Source organism: Rhipicephalus sanguineus, chromosome 1 (genome assembly GCF_013339695.2).
Source record: "Rhipicephalus sanguineus isolate Rsan-2018 chromosome 1, BIME_Rsan_1.4, whole genome shotgun sequence".
NCBI classification, from domain to species: domain Eukaryota; kingdom Metazoa; phylum Arthropoda; class Arachnida; order Ixodida; family Ixodidae; genus Rhipicephalus; species Rhipicephalus sanguineus.
In genome coordinates, this window is record NC_051176.1 from 271195018 (window position 1) to 271216909 (window position 21892).

At 51.4% G+C, this 21892-nt stretch overlaps 1 protein-coding gene across 4 annotated transcripts in view; it reads left to right on the top strand.

Annotated features, from left to right (window-relative positions):
- The window catches only part of LOC119378968 (nuclear hormone receptor E75), a 65398-nt gene extending 50055 nt beyond the window's left edge, over positions 1-15343 (top strand). Inside the window, exons 1-6 of one of the 4 annotated variants that reach the window (XM_037648081.2) lie at positions 9818-10113; positions 10670-10758; positions 11963-12107; positions 13100-13338; positions 13656-14055; positions 14137-15343. In XM_037648081.2, coding sequence (XP_037504009.1) covers positions 10023-10113; positions 10670-10758; positions 11963-12107; positions 13100-13338; positions 13656-14055; positions 14137-15047 — 1875 coding nt within the window. In that variant the 5' untranslated portion in view covers positions 9818-10022 and the 3' untranslated portion in view covers positions 15048-15343. Of the gene's footprint in view, positions 1-9817; positions 10114-10669; positions 10759-11962; positions 12108-12425; positions 12652-12735; positions 12879-13099; positions 13339-13655; positions 14056-14136 lie in introns of those variants that run through there. The other 3 variants (XM_037648082.2, XM_037648083.2, XM_037648084.2) reach the window with 3 other exon arrangements.
- Positions 15344-21892: the final 6549 nt, after the last annotated feature.

The following is a 21892-nucleotide window of genomic DNA, read 5'->3' on the forward strand; positions in this document are numbered from 1 at the left end:
ATCCGGCACGCGGTCGCCAATCCCACTGTTCGATCAGTTACATGAGTCGCAGCATAGTAAAATCCGATGGTCAACTGCGGATTCGAACCCTCCCTTTCACTCGGAGAAGCCACGAGCCGAGTCCGCGCCCGGAGTCGAGAATATGGCAAAAAAGAAGAAAAAAAGTGGCGAGGGGAAGGAGCTCGCGGCGCGCGCCCGAAGGGGGCGTTTAAAATAGCCGCCGGGTCGTGGCCTTTTTAGCGCTGTCATAGCCTCGTTCGGAGAAATCCCGGTGACGGAACGAATGGCCGGCCTGCGACGGGCGCGCTATTTCGGAAGAGGCTCCGCGGTTCGATGACACCGGGCAGGCAAGGTCATGGCGGCGGCTCACCCGCTAAGGGCGTGTGTGTGTGTTGTGTGTGTGTGTAAGCGCGAGCGCTCCGGACGCCGGCGTCGCCACTGACGCTGCGAAAGTGCGCGCGTCCCTCTGACGCGTTTTCCCCGCCAGTCTTTGACGCCCTTCCGTTCTTCCTGCTTCCTTGTGAGTGGAAACACGCTGCCGATGCCCCGGGAGACGCGGTTTCCTCCCGTCGACGACCGAGAAGAGAGATTCGCGTCGTCCGGAAAGAAAGATGACCACAGAAACGTGTCACAGGCGCTGTGACGCGACGCAAACCGCTCGGCCCGGAAAAGAGGCGGTCCATACTGCGCGCGCGAGGCTTAGCGAAAGCAAGCGTCGCCTCGAAAACGCACGCTCAAAGAGAGATGATGTCGACACTGCAGTGTACAACTTGTGTGCCGCGTGCCCGAATGATATAGCAGCTGTGTACTACCTCTCTGTCTGTTGTTCAGGAGGACTGCCTAAGTTTCAAAATGAAGTACACACTTTTTCTTTATTCCCTGCTTATTTTGTCCTCCCTTTGCGGGCGCTCATTACGCAGTCGGTGAGCACGGTTCCATGAGGCGGACAGGGGCCGTTCAGGCATTGCCCGCATCACCGAAGCCGAGGGAGGAATATACTTATTTCCCGAGTGAGAAGCGCTGTTGCTCAACAGTGTCTGTGTCGTGGCATTGTACTTCTTTTTTTTATCCCAAGAGTTTTCTGTAATCGCCGAGGAATGCACACGTCGCATGACCTTTAGGAAATGACGGTAACAGCTTTACGAAAACAAGGAAGAACAGCGAAAAAAAGTACAAGCGTTCGCAATGACATGCTGTTGTTCTCATAACGTGCTGCGTAGAATATCTCACTATCAGGAAGGACCTTGCTTTTGTGTCCTTAGTCACTTTACATGGCGCTGCTATATATATATATATATATATATATATATATATATATATATATATATATATATATATATATATATATATATATATATATATATATACAGCTTTTGCGTGGTGTTCTGGTAGTATTTTTTTTTAAATCCCGCCATGCTGGAACTTTTGCGAGGTACGCTGGGAGTAATTTTTAAAAGCTCGTTATTCTGCTGTTGCCATTTGTTTTTTGTTTTGTTTTTTACCACATGCTGATCGTATCACGTGCGTTGGTCGCTAGCAGTATGCTTCCATGAGGCAATTTTCATGAAAAACCCAGCAACAAACAGAAGAACGCAGATCATACGAAAACAGCATAAATCAAGTTCTAGGTGAAGCAGCAAAAGAAAGAACAACACAGTAGCACACAGATCAGATGCAGCCCTAATCGTGTGAGCCTGTCGTGCACGATTGGGGCACCCGCGACGCTTGCTACTGTCGATGACAACCTTCGCCTTGTCGTGAGTTGTAATATATACAGAAGGAACACAAAACGATTTTCTTTTACCGAAGGTGGTCAAAGGCTCTATGTGTCTCGTGTCAGTTCGAATGAGATGACGTGACCTAACGCCATGTTGGTTTTTAGGCGCCTGCCAGGCTACCGACGTCACTGCTCCAGCAGCCACTGAAAGCCGTCGGGCGATGTAGCGGAGTATTGTTACTGCATGAACGCGGAGCGAAACAATAAACTCTGATCCTTGGAGATCGGAGTATAATCAGGCAATGCATGCTGCATTTGGTCACGCAAAAATATTGTGGTTGAAAGAGAAACAGAAAAATAAAGGGGAGGTTTAATATGATAGCCTATAGCTGTGCTAGTATTCCTTATTTATCATACTTTTTCATTGTAAAGCAAGTTAGTCACGCTAGCGAATAATAATAATAGTCAACTACGTAAATGGTCATATTTCGCACTAAACACAGCCATCAATCGCGGTGTTCTTTTTATTTTATTTTTTTTTTTAGAATATACAATAGTGGTATCAACACGAGCCAGCCTCTGGCAATGGTGAAAATGGCGAGTACGGCAGCGTGAAGACATTTATGTGGGTGGTGGCATGTGAATCATCTTCTCTGGTATACTTTATTCTGACGCCCCCAATTTCTCGCTGTCTCGCGTATTTTCTTTTCACCATGCTGAGTACTGCGACTTAAGGAGAGCTCGACGAGAATGGTATGGTAATACACTGCTACAGCCAAGTGGGAGCCAAATTCATAACATTAAAGTAACTTTGACGCGACGCGCATGCTCCATTTTACGTCATAGCACTGATCATTGCGAGGCCGTTCCAAGTGCATGCAGAGCGAGTCGTATCAAGCGATATGGCGAAGACGCGAAAAGGCAGCATGACGAATATGTGCGACATTGTGACAAACAATTGCTGCAGCGCGCAGATGCAAGCAATTGTTCTGGCCGTGGCACGTCTCGCTATTCGAAGACATATCACGTGGAGCGAGCCCCTCGAAGGATGCGAGTACGGCCAGGCTGTGACACACGTCCGCCTTGGACTTTTGCGACACCGCGCCGTGACACATGCGGACACGTTGATCTAGCGGCCGCTGACACACGTATACTCTGTTGTCGTGTCGCCGTTCTTCGGCGCGCAATGGCGCGTGCTCTTTAAGGAGATCTTGGGAGAAAGTTGGGTCACCGCGCGGACTGTTTCAGCGGCGGCCATTTGTCGCGCAACAGCACGAGCTCTCACAGCGGCGGTCTGCTTCCGGAGACCGTTGCCCCCGAGCGCGGACCAAACAGGCCGATCGACCGGCCGAGCCTACACCGCGCTCCCAGCGCGGGAGCATTGCCCGCTGCCAAAACACGCCGCTTCCCTCCCCCGCGCCGCGCGAAGGAAGGGGGGGGGGGAGGCTTCCAAGAGCAAGGTTAAGGACCGCGCGCCGCCCCGGGTTCAACAGAACCCGGGGCTCGCGCGGCTCTCCGCGCACAACTTTCACGGCCGCGGTCAGCGACCCGCGCGGCGCCGCTTATCGATTGAGCGCTCTCGGTCCTCACCGCGGTCCGTGGCCGCTTAATTGGAGCAGCAGTCGTGGACGGAAGCGGCCACAAACCAAGCAGTCGCGCGCTTCTCTTCCTGCACGCCGCGGTGACGCCAGACGCGCTGTCCGCTCAGGGCTTCCGGGGCCTATCTTGGCAGGCAGTATCATTTGCGGCTCCGGGGATTTTTTTTTTTTTTCGACTGTACGCGCTTCGGGCGAGACAATCAACAATATAACGAAGACCATGCATGCCCTTGCTGCCTAGCCACTATTATCAATGCCACCACTGTAAGACAGCTCACGAATACAGTAAGCATGCGCAACCAATAGCGTTGCTGCTTTGCATCAACGCTACGCTGACTACCCTTGGTGAACGTGTGTCGAGCCTGGTAATGGTATTGCAGTGCACGTTCGTCGAAACAGAAGCGAGTATCCTTTATTGCGCGCAGCGAACTGCCTCCGTTATGCCGATTTGCATTCCGTCGCCCTCCGGGGGAAGCCTCGGTTGCGTAAGACGCTTGCGTGTGCAGTCAGCACTCCGGATATAATCGTGCAGGAAGTCGGAGAGAATATAGAGATGTGGTCCGGGGTCTGGCCGTCGAGCTCGTTACGTAACGGCTTTCCTCCGCGTTGTAATCATCTGAAATGTACTACGAGTCCCCTTTCCACCTCCTAGTGACAGCGTTACGTGGTTACAATGGTGACGACGTGACCGGGCAGCGGGGGCCGTTGCACCCTTTGTCCATAAGCGCACATTGAGTGCCCTTGAAGTGCCAGGCGCTCTCTTTGTTGGCTCGGTTTCTTTTTTTCAATTTTTTTTTCCTTCTTTTAGAGCGCGTTGTTTTCTCGGCCGCTTGCAAAGTCGGCATCTCGAGTGGGCTGTGAAGCAGGTGTCGCCGATCTCAGCGATAGCGGTCGTTATTCTCGTTCAAAAACAAACACGCACCACTAGCAGGAGCGGCAAGAAAGCACTGTAGATAGCAGCGAGAATACATGACATGCGGCACTAGCCTCTTCTTGCTCGCGGCTAATCAACTGGTTGCTCAGTCAATAGGGTCGATAGGGCGAAGGGATGCGGCAGAGTCGTCGACCGTGCCGATTGTTCCGAGCCTTTTCTTTCTTTCTTTTTGGTCTCTCATCAATGGCGTGGACGGAAGGATAGTGAGCAACAACAAAGGTGCGCGCACAACTGCATGCACTAGGAACACTTCGGTGTGACGTTGGTGACTTTCGCGCACGTAGAGAGGGGTTATAACACTCGCTTAGTTCAGCTCTTTCTGACGTGGTGTAGTGAAATATTCTTTATTCCCCCACGTAGACCCCGACTACGAAATCGCCACATGTAGCACCGATCAATGTTCGCGTGGTATGCTGCTAAGATTCGCGGTACTCTTGGTATGAGGTGGTGTATAGGGTGAAAGTCACTGTCTTATAGTAAGACAACATCGTGCTCTTTTTTTTTCTGTTTTTGCTGGGGGAGCAGTCATTATGACATTTTGACTGCGCGCACCTCCAGTTGATTTCATTCTTATCACTGTTAAAGTTTATTCCTTGAATTGCAATAGCAGTTTTTTCTTTTTTATCTTAGTAGAGGTTCCGCTATATAGTATCATTCTATCTAGCAAGCTGCTATACCGGTTTATAAGAACCGTTTCGCAGAAGCACAACTTCGTGAAGCCTGGCGCTCATTTGAGGATTGACCTTTTCGGCACACGTCGAACGCTGTGTTCTCCGTATAGAATTTCGTTCGACACAGCTTTTACGTCGTGATTCAACAGCAGAATAATGCGTAGTTTATTGTGCTCATGAGACCACTTCGTAAATATACGCACAGAACTTCTCTGAAATCGTGCTTCAGATGAAGTTTCTCTGCCTCGATGAACGCTATGTGACGACGATCATTTTCCACGAACAAAATACAAACGCTATACGTACGCGACGTTAGTGCGAATGTGGCACAGGTGCTGTACAGCAGCGAATGCTTCCGAGTCCCCAGCGCACTATCTAGTTCCCATGCGACTGCTTTCTGGCAATGAACTTGTCGGCTTTCCGTGCGCAATCCAGCTGAGCTGTATAGCTGATAACGTCGAGAGCTTGTTTAGTTCGCTTGGTGACAACGCGGAACGATAGTTCTTTTTTGTGTTTTAACACGTCTTTATTTCTGCCTAGTGAGCTTAAGCCTTGCTGCAGAAATTAGGTCTTCTAGATAGTTGGAACATCGGTATGCGTTGAGTAAATAGCCACGACGAATGGGCCGTAAAATTCGAAGCCCGTTCACTGGTTGATTAAGCCAGGCAAGGGGATAACTGAATAAAATAAAGAACGTATTGGTCAATTGGTCCTTTCGTCTCGGTCACTGGTGTGTTATACCGGTATTCGCACCCCTTCCAAGCTCTGATCTGCGCGGCCGGTGTTACTTTCTCGTTTATCGATTATTCCTCCCAATTTCTACAATGCCTATGTGTCCACCCCTTTCAGTGAAAGTCGGTAACTCCGCAGCAGGCTGTCGGCCTCAGGTCTAAATAAGGAGGGCAGGCGCGTATCTCGCTCGAGTGCCGATAGCACGACGGGCGCGTTGAGGTCACTGAACCACTCGACGCGTCCAAACAACGGCAGCATGTCCGGAGAGAGATGAGCGGCGCGCGGCCAACGTAGCCGAGAAGGGGAAAAAATAAAATAAAAATATGCGGGGATGGGCGCGATTGGGAACAATCAAACAAGCAGCATACCGACACGGGCAGCTATAGAAACAGCTGAAGCATGCGCAGCTTTGGGAGCTCACGCAGATGTCAGCGTGGGCATCACGGGAGGAAGTCCGAGCGCGTCTTTGCTCGGACCGTGCGCCAGAGGAAGTCGTCGTCTTAGACCTGGGCGCCCAGGAAGGCGCTGGCACCCTTCGGAGAAAGGGACCGGGAGACGTCGGGCGCACCCACTTCGCGCACTCGCGGACAATGCACCTCCCAGCATATATCCGCACACAGCGGGGCAAGAACCGCGCCCTTGTCGCTTCCTGTCCCTGTATTATGACCGTCTCCCCACCTCGTCGAGCGTTAATCTTGCATCCTTAGAAGATTACGCCGTCACAGGGAGAGTTTGAGGAAATCTTACGGCTTCGGATGTCGATCGCGTCTGTTTTATCGAACCCATCCAAGTCATAGTTTCCATGACTCGACAGCATGCGTGGGTGTGGTAGCATGCTCGCTTGATTTGTCCGACAACTCTTCTACTGTTTACTTCGCGGCCGGCACCTAAAACGTCTGGACGGTGGTAATCATATATTGGACTCATCGCAAAGGAATGCGAAATTGTACAGGAAGACGAGCGTGGCATGTAATGCAGCTCCCCCTGAAGCTGCGAATGGGCTCGATTGAAAAAAGGAAGAAAATAAAAAAAAAAGAGTCGTATTATAACGAGCTGAAGCCTTGAAGTGGCAAAATGGTAGCTACATTGTACCCACGCGATTCACAACACAGACAGCGTCGAGTGCTGTTTAATGTGGCAGCGGCATGCGTCCGAAACATTCTGCTGAGTAGCGGAGCTGCGCGGGCCTCGCTCTCGTCAGGCTGCTAGTCGGAACCCGGGTCGGAACCCTGTGGCGAGAAGAGAGAGAGAGGCGCTCGCACTTTCTCCTCCTGCGGCCGGCGGGATCGAGTTCCTCGACCTGCGATTATCTTCGGCCCCTGACAAAAGGCGCCCGGAGGGAGGTGGTGGCGAGAGAGCGGCCGGTCAACGGCCGGAAGCGCGAGCGTTGTCCTAGTGACGGGTTCACTTTCCTCCGGACGACGAACCGAGCTGCTCGGTCACCGCGCGGGGCGCCTGCTTCCGCAAGGTCGTCGGCACGCGCTCCGGCCAACCACTGCCGCCATGGCTCCCACACTTTCGGGTACAGACCGGGCACCGTATCGTAGCCGGCACCAGATAGGACCCAGTTGGTCCGTTTTACCGTGCGAAGAATATTTGCGCCGAGTAGCCAAAGTTGGGCCGTCCTGTGGACTGCCCCGATAACCCCGCAAAAAGATTGCCTTCACTGCCGATGCTCGGCGCCGAACGCGGTTCGCGGAAGGGCGCGTTCGTTGATCTATAGCTGCGTAAATCAGAAACGCGCTGATTCACTTACCGGGGAGAAATAATGGATAGATGCACGAGCTTAGTTTACAGAATTGTAGTGCGTATATCCATACCAGAAAGGATAGGGGCAATGGCATCGTATGCAAATTCTTAAAAATGCATAAGAATACTCGATAATAAAATTGCCAATAAAATCATCGATGAGAGTTTTATTATCCCATTCGTTTCCTTATGTTGACAGAATACATATATATGTCGCAATGATGTTTTGTTTCTGGTAATGTTTATTTAATACAAAAAAAGGTGTCTACGTAGAAACTGCACAGGCACAGTTTTGCTGGTTTGGAAAGGGTTCTCAGCCCCTGAACGAGTGCGTGAGTTTGTGATATATACGATGCATATGGTTCGGGATTCAGTCTAACTGGTTCAGAGTAAAGCTTTTTTTTTTAATGCTTCACTGCTCTTGCAGTCAGTGACATTATACCGAGAATGTCATCACATGTAACAACTCGGGATATGTTCGACTGTTTTCGCTTCGGAGCTTCATGCGGCTCGAGGTCGACTTCGCTTAAGACGCCGTCATTGTACAAGTGGCTTCGTATCTGGAGGAATCGCAGGCGCGCATCAGGCGGCAGTCTCAGTGGCCGCGACGCGTGCTATTCGAGCCTTGGCGGCTATGGAAGCGCGTCACTAATGCGCGGGCGGACTGTCCAGCGAAAGGCGCCAGGGTTTTCCAGTCGGCCAGGGCCGCATTCCGTTCACACCTGGGGGCGCGCGCGGACGCAAACACAACACGGGGCTCTCTGACCGAGTTTCAAGGCTTTCCAGCCGAGCGAGGCAGGCGAGCAGCGTCCAAGGTCAACCGATGGCAGTGCATCGACCTGCGGCCTTGAACGGGCTCTCTCGCGGGTCAGCCCCACAAGGAGGGGAACTGGGCCATAGCTGGAGTTCTGAGAAGCCGGAGGGGTGTGGTGGTGCGCTCACAAAAACTGGCGCGGAGGCGGCACACAAAAGGACCCGCAAAAATGCGGCCGCCTTCCTCGAAAAACGCGCCTTTGTCGGCCCCCCCGCACCTCTGGACACGGCCACCAAATCGGCGCCTTTCGCGTAACTCCTGAGCTTGCTCGGCGCTCCGCTTGCGCAACGCGCACTTTTTCCTGCCGGGTTACCGACGGTTGCGCGCGCTCTGTTTGTGGCGGAAAACAAAAGCGGATCGCGGGAGGCCCCCGGATGGTAAATAACGCGGGGACGAAAGATGTTCGTCCAGGAAAGGAAATACAACTGTTGCCAATCCGGCCGTGCTATCTGCGGTGTTAGTAACCGATAAGGAGGTGGAGGTCCGTTGCCTCCAAGCGCCGGTGAATGAGCACGCAATCGCAGCTAAAGCTGCCAGCGAGGATTAACACAGCACGTCATCCGCGGTTTAGGAAAAAGTATGCATTTTCTGCGGTGACAAGCTGCAATAACCTAACAGGGATGCTTCTCTGTATAAGTGCTGCGCTGAGTAATGTACTCATATCGATAATAAAAAGTTGAACGCTGATTAAATATTTTGCAATGTGAGTCCAAGTGAGTGTGGTTGAAGCTCGGAACCAAAATATTGCGGGGCAAAAAATAATGTTGAAAGCACAAAGTCAAAAGCAAAATCAAAGCCGGTTATGTTCATCGTTAACTGGCAGCTGCATCACCACTTCATCGAGAACTTATTTATTTTAAAATTGAAGGCAGCATGTAGCGGCGACAGCATACAAACATCTTAATCTACTGCGCCAACGACTAATCAGTACCACCGCTGTCGCGCCGAGTAAAGGGTTTAATGCGGCGCGCGGCCAGGACGAGAAATGAAACGTCGCGCGAGACACGCCGAAAGCGGCGCTAGAAACAGGTGCGACGTGGAACGCGCCCTAGGCCTAAGACGCGTCACGCGGGGTTCAGCAGCGCCGCGCACCAAGAAAGGGCAACTCGGAACGGCAACGTTTCTTTCTGCTATGCAGCCGCGCGTCGAGGAAAAACACGGAGCTCCGGGTGCCTGACCTGAGGCGCCGCGTCAACCGGAGAAAACGAAGGCGGGAGAGAGAGAGAGAGTGGAGAGGATAACAACCCCGCAAACAAACAAACGAGAAAAAGAAAAAAAAAGCGCGAGAGAGCCCAGGGCTCAGGCCCCTGGGCGGAGACAAGTCCGTCCACAGCAATGGCTGCCATGTCAGTGACCGAGCCGCTTTTGTGGCAGCGGGAAGTTTGCACCCTTGAAAAAAGTATTTCACGTGGAGCGTTGACACCAAATATTGATCCATAAAACGCGAGGTTAGCGACACACTGGCGTAGTGGCTGGGTCATCGAACTCCTAAGGGGGCGGGCGCAGTTCCGCCGGGCCAATCAGCTTCCGGCGCGGCGCGCTCCTATTGGCCCTCGCCGGCGCTCACGTCAATCAACATGGCGAGGGAAGGAGCGGAGCCCCGCGCACAAAACTAGTAGCGGTGAACTTGAGCTGTACGATTTGGCCTGCTTTCTCCGCGCCGACAAGTCGGGCTGCGTCGTCGGCCGCGCTGAAACCGGTTTGCCGCCCGTCTACTTTCACTGTCACTCGGAGGAGCGGAAGGAAGCGGCAGTTCTCCGGCGGAGCGCTCTCGTGAACGGATGTGCTAGACCGCCGCTCGCTCGCCATGATTCTCACCGAGAAGGATCTCCAGCTCCTGGCGACGTTGCCGTTCCAGCAGCAGCAGCTCGAGCGAAAGGACGCTGATCTCAAAATAGGTGTGTGTTCCGTGGGCACCGTCGTCGTCTTTGGCGCAAAGGATTACGCACCGACGGCTGTGTGTGGCGTGATGATGTCCCTGCGTGCTGCCAGTAAACAGTAAGGTTTTGCTACGTCGTCACGCGAACCGAGCAGCCGCCGGAGTCGTACGCTGCCGCTGCGGCTCGACCAGCCGCTGGCAGCAGCGGGGCTCCGGCGACGGCTCGCCCGAAGTCGCCGGCGAGGCCCCGGCTTCGCCGCGCGGCTCCGAGCGGCGTGCTCCTAGGGACATTTGTTCCCCGAGAGTCGTTGACCCGAATACTCGCGGGTTTCCATGGCGACGAGACGAAAAAATGTTTATCGGAGGAGTTCACTGACCCAGTGTGCAGGCTCGGGAGAGGGAGAAAGCGCGCGCCCCGCGAGTTCGTTGACCGAGTGAGCTAGCGCCGCGCGAGCGCCATCTTGGTTGCTCTTGGCAACGCCGGCGTGGGGAATGGGGAGCGGGCGGGCTGGGGAGCGTCCACAAAACATCGCTCTGAACCCCTGCTCGTTCTTTTTTCTTTCTTCCTTGTTCAGAATTCGACGGGACCACCGTGTTGTGCCGAGTATGTGGGGACAAGGCCAGCGGCTTCCACTATGGCGTTCACTCCTGCGAAGGATGCAAGGTGAGCGTTTTCTCGAAAATGTGGCAGCAGTACTAAGAATCATGCGACGGAAGGCGTTTTTTCCCTGCTTGTTTGCGACGGGCGCTGCGCTATGTCAGTGCACCCGCATACTTGCAGATACAAAGCGCCTCTCGTCAAAATGCCTTACAGCGAAGCCGTTGTTTGTGTCGCTGCAATGACCACAGCGAAATGTACGAAAGTATATGAGCAAGCAACCGCTTCGCGCACAAGTGTTGCATCGCGAAATCATTTGTTAAGACAGAAATGCCCTCCTCCTGTTGGATATATAGTGACAGCATTAAAATAAACTCGCAAAGAGTTTTGTGTGAGATGACATTGTGTTTAATAATTACGCACGTGTAACTCTTACTGGAAAATTCTTGAGTTCAAGTTACGTTGTCCCAGTATTTCACTTTCCGTGCACTACCTGACCCATAAGTTTCATAAAGAGGTCCCTCTGATCCGGGCGCACCCACGGGCGAGGAAGCGAACAAAGGTCTCCAAGCAGCTTTGTTCGCTCCGAAGCCTTCTGTGTCCCTTTTGTGAACTAGTTTCGCGTTCCCCCTGAATTTGTCCCCTGCTCCAGTTCCCCAAAAGAGTGGCCCGTCACCCTCGCCGTTCCCATGGCGACGAGCAGGTGTGTCCTTGAAGCGTTCATTCAACTCTCGGAGGTGAATGCTCCCGCGAGACCCAAAATCACATATTCCAGTGCCGCCATTGGCTGGCCACCGCGCTCTCCTATTGGCTGCCGTCAGCAGAGATGGAAAGTTATTGGCCCTCTCTTCGCCGGGCCGGGTTGAACGACCTCCAGGTCATCGAACCGCGCCATTTTTTTCCGACGCCGGGGTCACGGTCAAAACAACCCTCCTCTCCTTGGAGCGTTGGAAAAACAAAACGGAGCTATTGGGACGCGGAAAGCTTTGCTCGTCCGGTCACTTCCTGTGCGCGGCCCTTGTTTTGGTGCTTGCCACATGCCCCGGAAAGCGGTGCCGCACTTGGCCTCTGCGAGCACAGCCACGCCGGATCTTTTGTGTCGCTTTCATAGTGCTATTGTCGCAACGCCGACGCCTCTAGTGACGCTGCTTCCCGTAACTATTGCGTTTCGGGGGTATGCCGCTTACCACCGAAAAAAAAAAAAAATGCTTCTAGCGCAGTTTTGCATCCTTCCAAATGCTAAACAAGGACGCTTTGTTTGTATTCGCAGGGCTTCTTCCGGAGGAGCATCCAGCAAAAAATTCAGTACCGACCCTGCACCAAAAATCAACAATGCTCAATTCTTCGTATCAACAGGAACAGGTGCCAGTACTGCAGGCTCAAGAAGTGCATCGCAGTCGGCATGTCTCGTGATGGTAAGTGCCGTTTTGATGTTTACGCGAGACAACTGCAAACTATTTGTGTTTGTCGTTGGCCTCGTGCCATATGTTCTTCTTAAAATAGCGGTACAGTAGTCCGAGAAGAGTTACTGTGTCAGCGTGTCGCGAATCCGCAGTCGTTTAAACGAGCCTCTGCGGAAGCTGGCAGAACGACATAGCGCAAACTTCGCGGGCGACGCGTATCGACGAGAGCATTTTTGTGCTACCTCGATAGATGGCGGAGCGGTCGTCGGAAGCTGACTGCTTCCTGCGGTAGATGGCGCGCCGTCAAGGTCGACTCAGAAGTAGGTCGCCGCGCGGGCGTTATTAAACAAGTTCAAGGGCAGGAGCTTGAGAGGGAAAGCGGAAAAGGAGTGACGTTATTTCACCGGCGCTTGGCGCTCTTCCTTGTGGCGGCAGCATCGATGGGTAGCGCCGATACGCAGTAGGCACACGAGCTCGGACCGCGGGCCTGGTGCGACCATGATGATGGCTCCGGATCCTCGGCCGGGTGGTTACCTCTACTATGTGGACGGCAAACGTAAGCCCTTGTCCTCGGGACTGTTCCATCTGTTGATCGGAAACGCGTAGGGGAAACTAGCGCCGCGCGGTGTCGCTCTCGCGTTCGCCGCCGGAGAGCGGTGCGGACGCTGTTCGGCGTGCTCGGCGTGTGCGTCCCCTCGGAAGTGGCGGTGCGCCGGAGTCGTCGCCGGGACTGTCGCCGGTGCCGCACGTTTCTCGCGCGTTGCGCTAAGATGGTCATGCGGGGTACGTGGGCGCTTCGGTTCGGTGTTCAATCGCGCAACGCCAGTGCTTTGAGCTCACCGTGTCATATGTTGATCAACGTGCGCGCCGACGGACATTTGTCTTGTCCCGAAAGTTTTTAAACTTACCGTAAAGTTAATTAGCGAGGGAAAACAAAAGTAAAATGTGATGGATTTTCGAGTGCGTGGTGTCTAACTGTAGTTCTTTTTTTCTTTCGCACGTAGCCGTGAGGTTTGGACGAGTGCCGAAGCGTGAGAAGGCGAAGATCCTCGCTGCTATGCAGAAGGTGAACGCCAGCTCGCAAGAAAAGGCGTTGGCTGTGGAGTTAGAGGACGAGATGAGACTATTTGACACTGTGGTACGTGCGCACGAGGAGACCTGCGATTTCACCAGCGACAAGGTTGCCCCACTTCTGGAGCGCGCCCGCGCCCACCCCGTCTACACCCTGTGCCCTCCACAGCTGGTAAGTAAATTTACCGTTTCTGGTCTTTCGTGAGGGCACCACGAGCGTGCTAGCTAGCTCACCTAGATGTGTGGGCATGCTGCAAGTTCATGGTAATCCGCCATTGAAATTTAGTCCCGAGAAGTGTTTGCATGACAGCTTCGCGTGGATTGTTATGATGAGTCTTTAGTGATTAAGTGATATAAGAATGGCGCCAGGTGACTCGCGCTCTCGCCAAGCGCGAGCCACCTGTCCCTATGATAATTAAACTTGTGTCTACAACACGAAAGTAAAACGAATTTCGGATATTGACTTTCCGTTCGCCGTTTTGCCCGCAGGCGTGCCCTCTGAACCCTACTACGCAACCAGCCGAAGGCAATGGAGCCCCGCGGCTAATGGAAGACTTCTCTGAACGTTTCTCCCCTGCAATCCGCGGTGTGGTTGAGTTCGCGAAGCGTATTCCTGGCTTCAGTCTCCTGGCACAAGATGACCAAGTGACGCTGCTCAAGGCCGGCGTGTTCGAAGTACTCCTGGTACGGTTGGCCTGCATGTTTGACAGCCGCAGCAGCTCCATGGTGTGCCTCAACGGTCAGGTGCTACTTCGCGAGTCACTGCATTCGGCCAGCAACGCACGGTTCCTGCTTGACTCCATGTTCGACTTTGCCGATCGGCTCAACTCCCTGGGCCTGTCGGACGCCGAGCTGGGGCTCTTCTGCTCCGTCGTGGTCATTGCACCCGGTGAGTATTGCTCAGAACCCGACTTTGTGAGCGCGCTTTCCAAAACGACTTCGAGTGACTAATGCTCTTTTCATTGCGCAGACCGGCCCGGACTCCGAAACGTTGACCTGGTGCAGAAGATGCAGCGGCGCCTGAGCGAGGTGCTGCAAAAGGCCGTTGCCGCGGGCCACCCCGACCGGCCGCAGCTTTGCGCCGAACTGCTCAAGAAGGTGCCTGACTTGCGCACGCTCAACACGCTGCACTCAGAAAAGCTGCTGGCCTACAAGATGGAGCCGGCGACGCCTCCGTACCTGGAGCAGTGGGGTGCGACCGAAGACTGGAGCCCGGCCAGCCCACACTCAGTGGCCTCGTCGACCAACTCGCTGGATGGTGCCAAGAGTCCCGTACGCTCGGGTTCGTTCTCAAGCAGCACCGACTACTCGCCGGACAGCCCGGCCAAGCCGTTCGCCAAGGTGCGCCGGCTCGACTCGCCCACGGACTCTGGCATCGACAGCGGCAAGGAGCCCGGCTGCTGCACGCCCAGCGCATCGGTGTGCTCGAGCCCGCGTTCGCTGGACGACAAGCCAGCGGACGAGCCAGACCGCGCCGACGAGGACATGCCGGTGCTGAAGCGTGCGTTGCAGGCGCCGCCGCTCGTCAGTCCGCACCAGCTCATGGAGGAGGCGTACAGACACCACAAGAAGCTCCGTGCGGTGCGGAAGGAGGCCGCCTCTAGCTCGGCAGACCTGGCTTCGAGTCACAGCACGCTCGTGGGCCGGCTGCAGCAAGCGCCACGCTTCCTCAACGAGCAGCAGCTAAAGCGCACCGACCTCATCCACAATATCATTATGCGCAACGAGGGTCCGCAGGGCTTCTTCCAGGGCTGGGGCTCGCCGCCACGTTGCCCCTACAGCCCGCAGCCCAGCCCGCCGCTAGTCCCGACCCAGGAAGGGCCGCAGCCGCTCAACCTATCCAAGAAGCCCCCCACGCCGCCGCTCAAGACAGAGACGTAGGCCCCCCATCCCCCCACCAGTGTATATAGGGCGCACGGACGCATAACTTATCACGCGAGGAATGTACAGAAGGGTAATATAAGTTATGGTGGGACACCATCCACGGTGGCGCTGCTGCTGTTGCGGGAGCCAGTATTATGTGCAATCATTTGTTGTGTCTGTCTTGGTGTGCTTTCATTATTTATGGAGCTCGTCTTTAGCAAGGTGTTGTAAATTATCGAATGTATGTATGTGCGCGTGCATGTGTGTGTGCATCTCCGGTGACTCTGTCTTTAGAGTGTTGTCGGTACTCTCCCGTTTCATCATTCTGTACAAAGGCTCCTTTCAAGCCACTTCTTCAAGAATAAAAAAAAAAAGGAACGGTACAGCCTAAGGATGTTGTAGTGTCACTTATTCGTCAGTTTTTGGAGCCTAGTGGGAGGCATGGTAATAAAACCATGGGTAACAGTGGACCCCTGACCTCGGCCCACCGTAACCCCGGTTGCTCCAACTAATCAGTGTTTTTCTTTTCTGGAGAGCTGACGCCGGTCGCAGCGACCTGCTTCAGCTATTCCGGCTTTTATTCATACCGTTCAGAATGCTGCTGTCTAAGAATGTTTTTATAGCGTCGGCACAGTGTAGTTACGTGTTTCTGGGAGAAGAAAGCAAGGAAAGGCAGGGAGGTTAACCAGGCACACGTCCGGTTGGCTACCCTGTGCTGGGGGAAAGGGAAAAAAGGTGGACGCGAAAAGACCGCACTAGTAGCGACAGCGAGTATGGAGCACCTCTGAAGCATTGGGCATAGCGAAGTGTCAATTCTGCATATTTATACAGCGCTTAAAAATTAAATGGCCAATATCACGAAATGGCATCACGTATTGCCTCATGAATGGCAAGTTGTTTTGGAGGTGTTACAGCTTGCAGCGTTGATTGTTTAATCGAATAGCAGTTTCCACTGGATACAGTCGCACTTCCGTTACTTCAGTAGTTAGGATACGTAGTTGTAAAATAAGATTACACCGTTTCGTCATAGCGAAACAGTAACAGCGAAGTTAATGGCGAAATCGTAAGCCCAGCGCGGTTCTGCAGTTTTGGTCGTAGGGAACGCGATGCTTATCGCCACCTATATCAACTATTGCTGCCCGCGGTTTCCAGGACATCAAAACACATGCGGCGAGTGCCTGAGTACTTCAGGACAACTTGGGCGAGTTGGTGTTTTCTAAACTTGTGGTAGCGCGAATCTCGAAAGTGAAAGAAAACGTGTAGCGCTCCTCTTTCTTTCCTCTGATTCTGTTTTCTTTGACTTTCGAGATTTGCATTACCACAATATGTTTAGTGCCCGAGTGTTTCCAGCAGGGACGCTGTGAGATGCTTCAACAATCGCAGTATCGTTCAGGAAATCATTCGTTGAAATCTTTCAAGCTGTTCTAGTGGTTGCCATTCTGTGGCTATATTGCCAATACTTTGAGGCCACTGATTTCAAGTATGGTCAGACATAGGCGACGTGAGTTAAACGACGAAACTGTTCACTTGCCTGTATGACGTGGATTAATCAACGACGTCTTAAGAGGAAGGAGAGTGAATTTATTATGGCTGAGCGAAATTTCCATGCTGCGCTTACTCAAGATTGTTTTCTTTGCTGGGGGCGACGTGTGCCTGAATGCATGTAAATCAGTGCATTCGCATTTAGACGTCGTGCTCGGCTGAAGAACGCCTAGCCACAGCGGCCGTATGGACAGATTAACGCCATATTATCACACGTGGAGCTCTGCTAACTTGTATTTCGCAAGCATCATAAAAAGGTGAGTTATGAAGTATCGAAATATCTCGCTTTATGTCATAGTTGCATGATATATTTAAAACGCAAGAGAAGAAAAAACTGGGAAGCGTGTTTGCAAGTATCTTGACCGTTGGATCCACGGGCCATATCATCGTTCACTGCTAGACTTTCTGCACGAATCATATCTATTCGTGTGTCTGTGACACCATATTTTACTAAGGGCAAACTATCGAAATAAAAGAAAAGTATCTTCCTTTAATTTCGCTTTTCACAGCTGATAAAGCAAGCTCATTTGAAACATAGCTTGCAGCGCTGCATGCAATATATTTTCATCATTCATACCATGTGTGGCGCGAATTAAGAGTCCAATAAATCATAATTTATTATTGGGTCGTACCGTGAATTATAGAATAATTGGTGCAGAGTCCAGACTCGGCTCAATCGTCTTGAAAGCAGGGAATTCATTTTGCCGTTCGTGTATGCTAAGTACCCGTATATAGAATATTCCATTCGTTCAGATTTCTAGCTCTCAGCGTTGTTCCTTCGGCCTATTTGCGAACGAATATCTAAGAACGAAGTCCACAAGGGATTATCGGAAAAAGTTCGGCACGTGTCTTCGCCGCCCAAAAGACACGACTACTCGAGTAAGTCAAGGCCTTATACGATTTCCGCTGTTTTTTTTTTTTCTTATTTTTTGAAGACTTGGGGGGCTGAATTCACAAAGCGCTATTTGCCATTGCCCTAATGCAATTCCAGCATCAGAATTGGCTGAAGGTTTCCCTTGGGACTAATTCTAGCACAAGACATTTTTTGAGTGCAGGGCCTGGAGTACAACGGACAGGACGTTAAGGAAACTTTGGTTCAGCCTTGAGATGCAGCGTCTAGGAAGCTGTGATAACGAAGCAGCTACAGCCGCCTCGGACGATGTGCCCTGTGAAATAAAGATAAGCATATATCGATCAGCATGTGACTTATTGTATAAATAGGAGCATCTTAACTACAAAACTGACAAAAACATGTATACAGCTCCCCCGGGCCGGGCCGGGCCGCACATCCGCCAGTGGGAAACGAATCCGAGTATTGCTGCCTTGCCATAGATCTGATAACTCCACACCTCACAATGAACCCAATTCCCACACTACGAAACGATAAACTTGGATCAATCCGACAGTACAGTCTAAATCGTATAGGCCCGGTGGCTTTAGCCGCCGTTTTGGGGAAAAATATGCAGAGAACGACGCCGTAATGCTACCAAACATAGTCATACCGCATGCTGGGTCATTGTGCTATAATTCAATCATGAACGAAAGCTTGTAGCTAGCGCGAGGTAGAAACTGCGGACGGCGCCAGCGTTCAAAGCCACGCGCTCGACCACTTTAGACAAGTATGATTCCGACTGTACAATCCACCAGTTGAAGGAGGGATGGGATTGCGCAAATGCTATAGCGTAAAATTACTTCACGTTGGCCCCAGAAAAGTTAATTGTCCCCCCTCCCCTTTCCAATTTCTGGCAGCTATCCGTTTTTGTGAATGACGTGAACGCAGGGACCTGACTCCGGGGAAAGTTGCATGAATCACGCTGAGCGTCCAATAGTTCGCGCGGCCTGCAATAGCAGTAAAGGAAACGAAGTCCGTCATCGCATATTCGTGCGACAGTTCATTGCAGAGTACGTGTCCCGAACTTTGGCGCCCGCGGCCCCGTTGCAAGGTTTCGTGCGCAGATCACGACGCGCGCACGTCGGAGGCATGCGACTGTAGTCGGCGCTCTTGCAGTGCGAAGGTCTCGAGAAGGAGCAATTGTTCAAGAACCGGCAATCCTTGTGGCAGGCCGGCGTCAAGTGGGCAGCCTCTTTTCCATGATGCAAGGGGCGCTTTTCATAGGTATATCTATGAAAAGCGCCCAGCTATAGCTCACTGCAAAAGAGAGAAGAAAACGAATAAAACGTGCAGCTCGCTTTAACCGAAAGACGTTGGCCGCGTGATTCTGGTATACGAGCCTCGCGAGAAGGTGAGCATGTCTGTTACGGTTGTTTGCCGCCCCTAAGTTTGGCGACCTGGTCAGTATAAGGGTTAGCCAAGTGAATTCACAACGGCTATCGGCTTAAATGAAAAGTCAGACGCATTTCCTGCCAGAGAGCAAACAGAAAGATCGTCGCTTCATCGCCCGACAGACACAGAGCAGTGTACGGATGCCTTGCATCGCGCACTTATGCGCTCAGTAGTTTTACGTTCATCAATCGTTTTCTTTGGTAGCATACGTCAAGTGTGGCTGTAGCTAAGGGCAACCAACTGGACCCGTATTCACAGTGCTTGTCGCTCGTACATATAAGTGGTTTTTACCATTGGCGGACCGTGCTTGCTAATAATGTGCCTAACATGACAATATATTTAGTGCGCGAATATTCATATCCGAATCGAATAGACCGCGCTACTAGAATGTAGAATTTCATATTTCAAGTTTTCGCATATTCGTAACAACACTTATTGGAGTCCTGTGAGAGGCGGGACGATGGATGTGGGACTGTCTCGAATGACTCTTCTGCAGGATACTGTTATTTTACGTATGTTAGCTTTTATTAACGTGCACACATGCATGCATAACGTCATGACGCATACGCACAATAGATTATACACATGCGTCATTACACACACATTCCCTTTTATGTCAAAAGGACTCTGTGCAAGCTTATTATTTGTTGCCGCTTCAGAAACATGAAAAATGTTCAATATTCGAAGCCAACTTTCTTTTTGCTCGAATATCCAACACGATTCGAATTTTGAACAATTCGCGGATCCATACCGATATTCTTTGTCACTTACCTTCGCGACTGAAGGCAGTCATTGTTAAACACAAGTATTTACAAAAAGCTCATGCGCTAGTATTGTTCGTAAAATATCACGATTCACCCAATTCTCATGATGGCCATTTAATTATCGAACGCGGTCAGCAAGCTGCAAATAACGTCTATAAACGAAATGATTTCTCAAGAAAGCTTAAAGTTTAGGTAACTATTTCACCGAGGCAAGCGTTAGCTTCGGTGTATCATCCCTCAAAAATCCCCGTCCGAGCACTCTGTCCAGACGGCGAAGCTGAAACGTCACCCGAAGATTCATTCAGGTGAATTACTGGTTACATCTGTCCAGCAATATTAATTGGTGCTTGCCGCCCGTGTGTTCCCTTCTTCATTTTTAGTGAACCAGCGGTGGACCGACGAAATACAGCTGCGCTGTAGAATGTGCCATGAGGTATACATTGATTGCTGTTTCCCGTACATTTCTTCAGCAGTGCATGAGGAGCGGTTTCTCTGGACATATTTGCAATAAGCTGTTAGGGTGGACAACTGGGGCTGTTCGTTTCACCTCGCATCTTGTAATAAGCGTAACGCCTATATACTCGCTTCGCCTTGGGCTTGTGTCCGAGTACCTCAAAAGCGTATTGTTGCGGTTCGATTGAGGTTAACTGTGCTTATTTACAGGTGAGATCAGGCAATGATAGGTGATGATGGCGTCCATAGGTCGAACCAGCTAACCTCTTCTCCTTCCTCTTGGGTTCTGCGCATGCGCGCTGGAGGCTCGCAAACTTCCTGGGTCCGCAAGCTCCTTAAGGCGTATAAGGTGTATTTTCTACTTTTAGATTAATTAGTTCATTAATTCAGACATTTAACGAATGTCCAGGGGCATCAAAACTGAAGGCACACAGCTGTGCCTGACGAAGGCTTCGGGCACCCGAGACGCACTCGTACAATCGCAACAGACAACACAAATTTCACACATGGCCAGTGCGAGGCAGCAACGTCAGAGTTACAACTATACGGAGTAACTGACACTAACAAAGCTCCGACGGCACTTAGGCAGTAGCCTTTGTTTCTCAACTAAGCTGGAGAGCACGAGCATGCCTCGCGATTCCCGGAATCACAAAGAAGAGCGGTCATTCATCGTGGCTCTATAACAGGCGACATAATTATTGCTTAACGAGGAACCCCCTTTTATTTAACTGTTTTCGTCAAGGGAGAGAGAGAAAAGCCAGGGTAATGCGGGTGGAATAACTTCCACTTTTTCTTCGGGCATTCCTGCATTCTTTTACTGCAACATGACCTCGAATTTGAATTTAAGTGGCTGACGAGGTTGCTCCTGAAAAGGGACTATGATGTACTGAAAGGGAATCATAAGCATACTGCTCTTGTGCCTTTCTTAACTTTCCGTTTCTTCCCACGATTCCCTAGAGACGGGCCTCGAAATACCGTATGTCGCGCCGTGACCTAGCTTCAATATCGTGGAGTCGCCCTTGCAAGAAAGCTTCTTAAGTACACTCCTGTGGTCACACACGCAGTGGAAACAAATCGTGGAGCAAACGCACGGTGTCGAAAACGATGTTGTCCATCTCTGTGTCAATAAGCCGCCAGCGGACCTTTGGCCGACTTGCAATCTAATCCTGCCAGTTGGTTCATTCAGCATACGGAGAATTGGTATGTACCATGTCCTCGCGCAAATTATGTGGCCTCCAAACTACCGTAAGGAAGAAATAAAACAAAAGGGAAAAGGCAGGGAGATTAACCACTCCAAACTATACGTTTCTCTGCCTCCAGATGTGCTAAACAAGTGGAAATTAATAACTGAAAATTGACGTGTTTTGTGTAAACTGAGTGCTGGCGGCGCTATTTATGAAAATTTAGGCAGTTTTTGTATTAGTTAATAGTGTAATTTATTCTGTTTTCTTACATTGTATGGGAAGGTTTTTCTGTAACGTTTTAAATTTTCGTTTAACAACTGTTTGCTGCGAAAGGCCTCCTGTGCGTCGCTTCTTGATGTGTTGTCGCTTCCCGGTGCCCGATTCGTTGTTCGTTTGTTTAGTTTTCTGGGTTTAATTTGCTTTATTATTTTTTAAACAGGTAAGTATAACGACTCAAATCACTTGTATGTTCGGAAGAAATTATTGTATTGGTCATTGAAGTTGTAATTAATTACATTTTGCTGTAACATCTATAAAAGAGGAAGAGGAGGAGTGTTAATTGTTTGCAACCGGCGGATCTAGCGAAGGTTGCCGGCAATCTCTCCGCCCGAGCGCCACCTATCAAAGGCGGTGCGC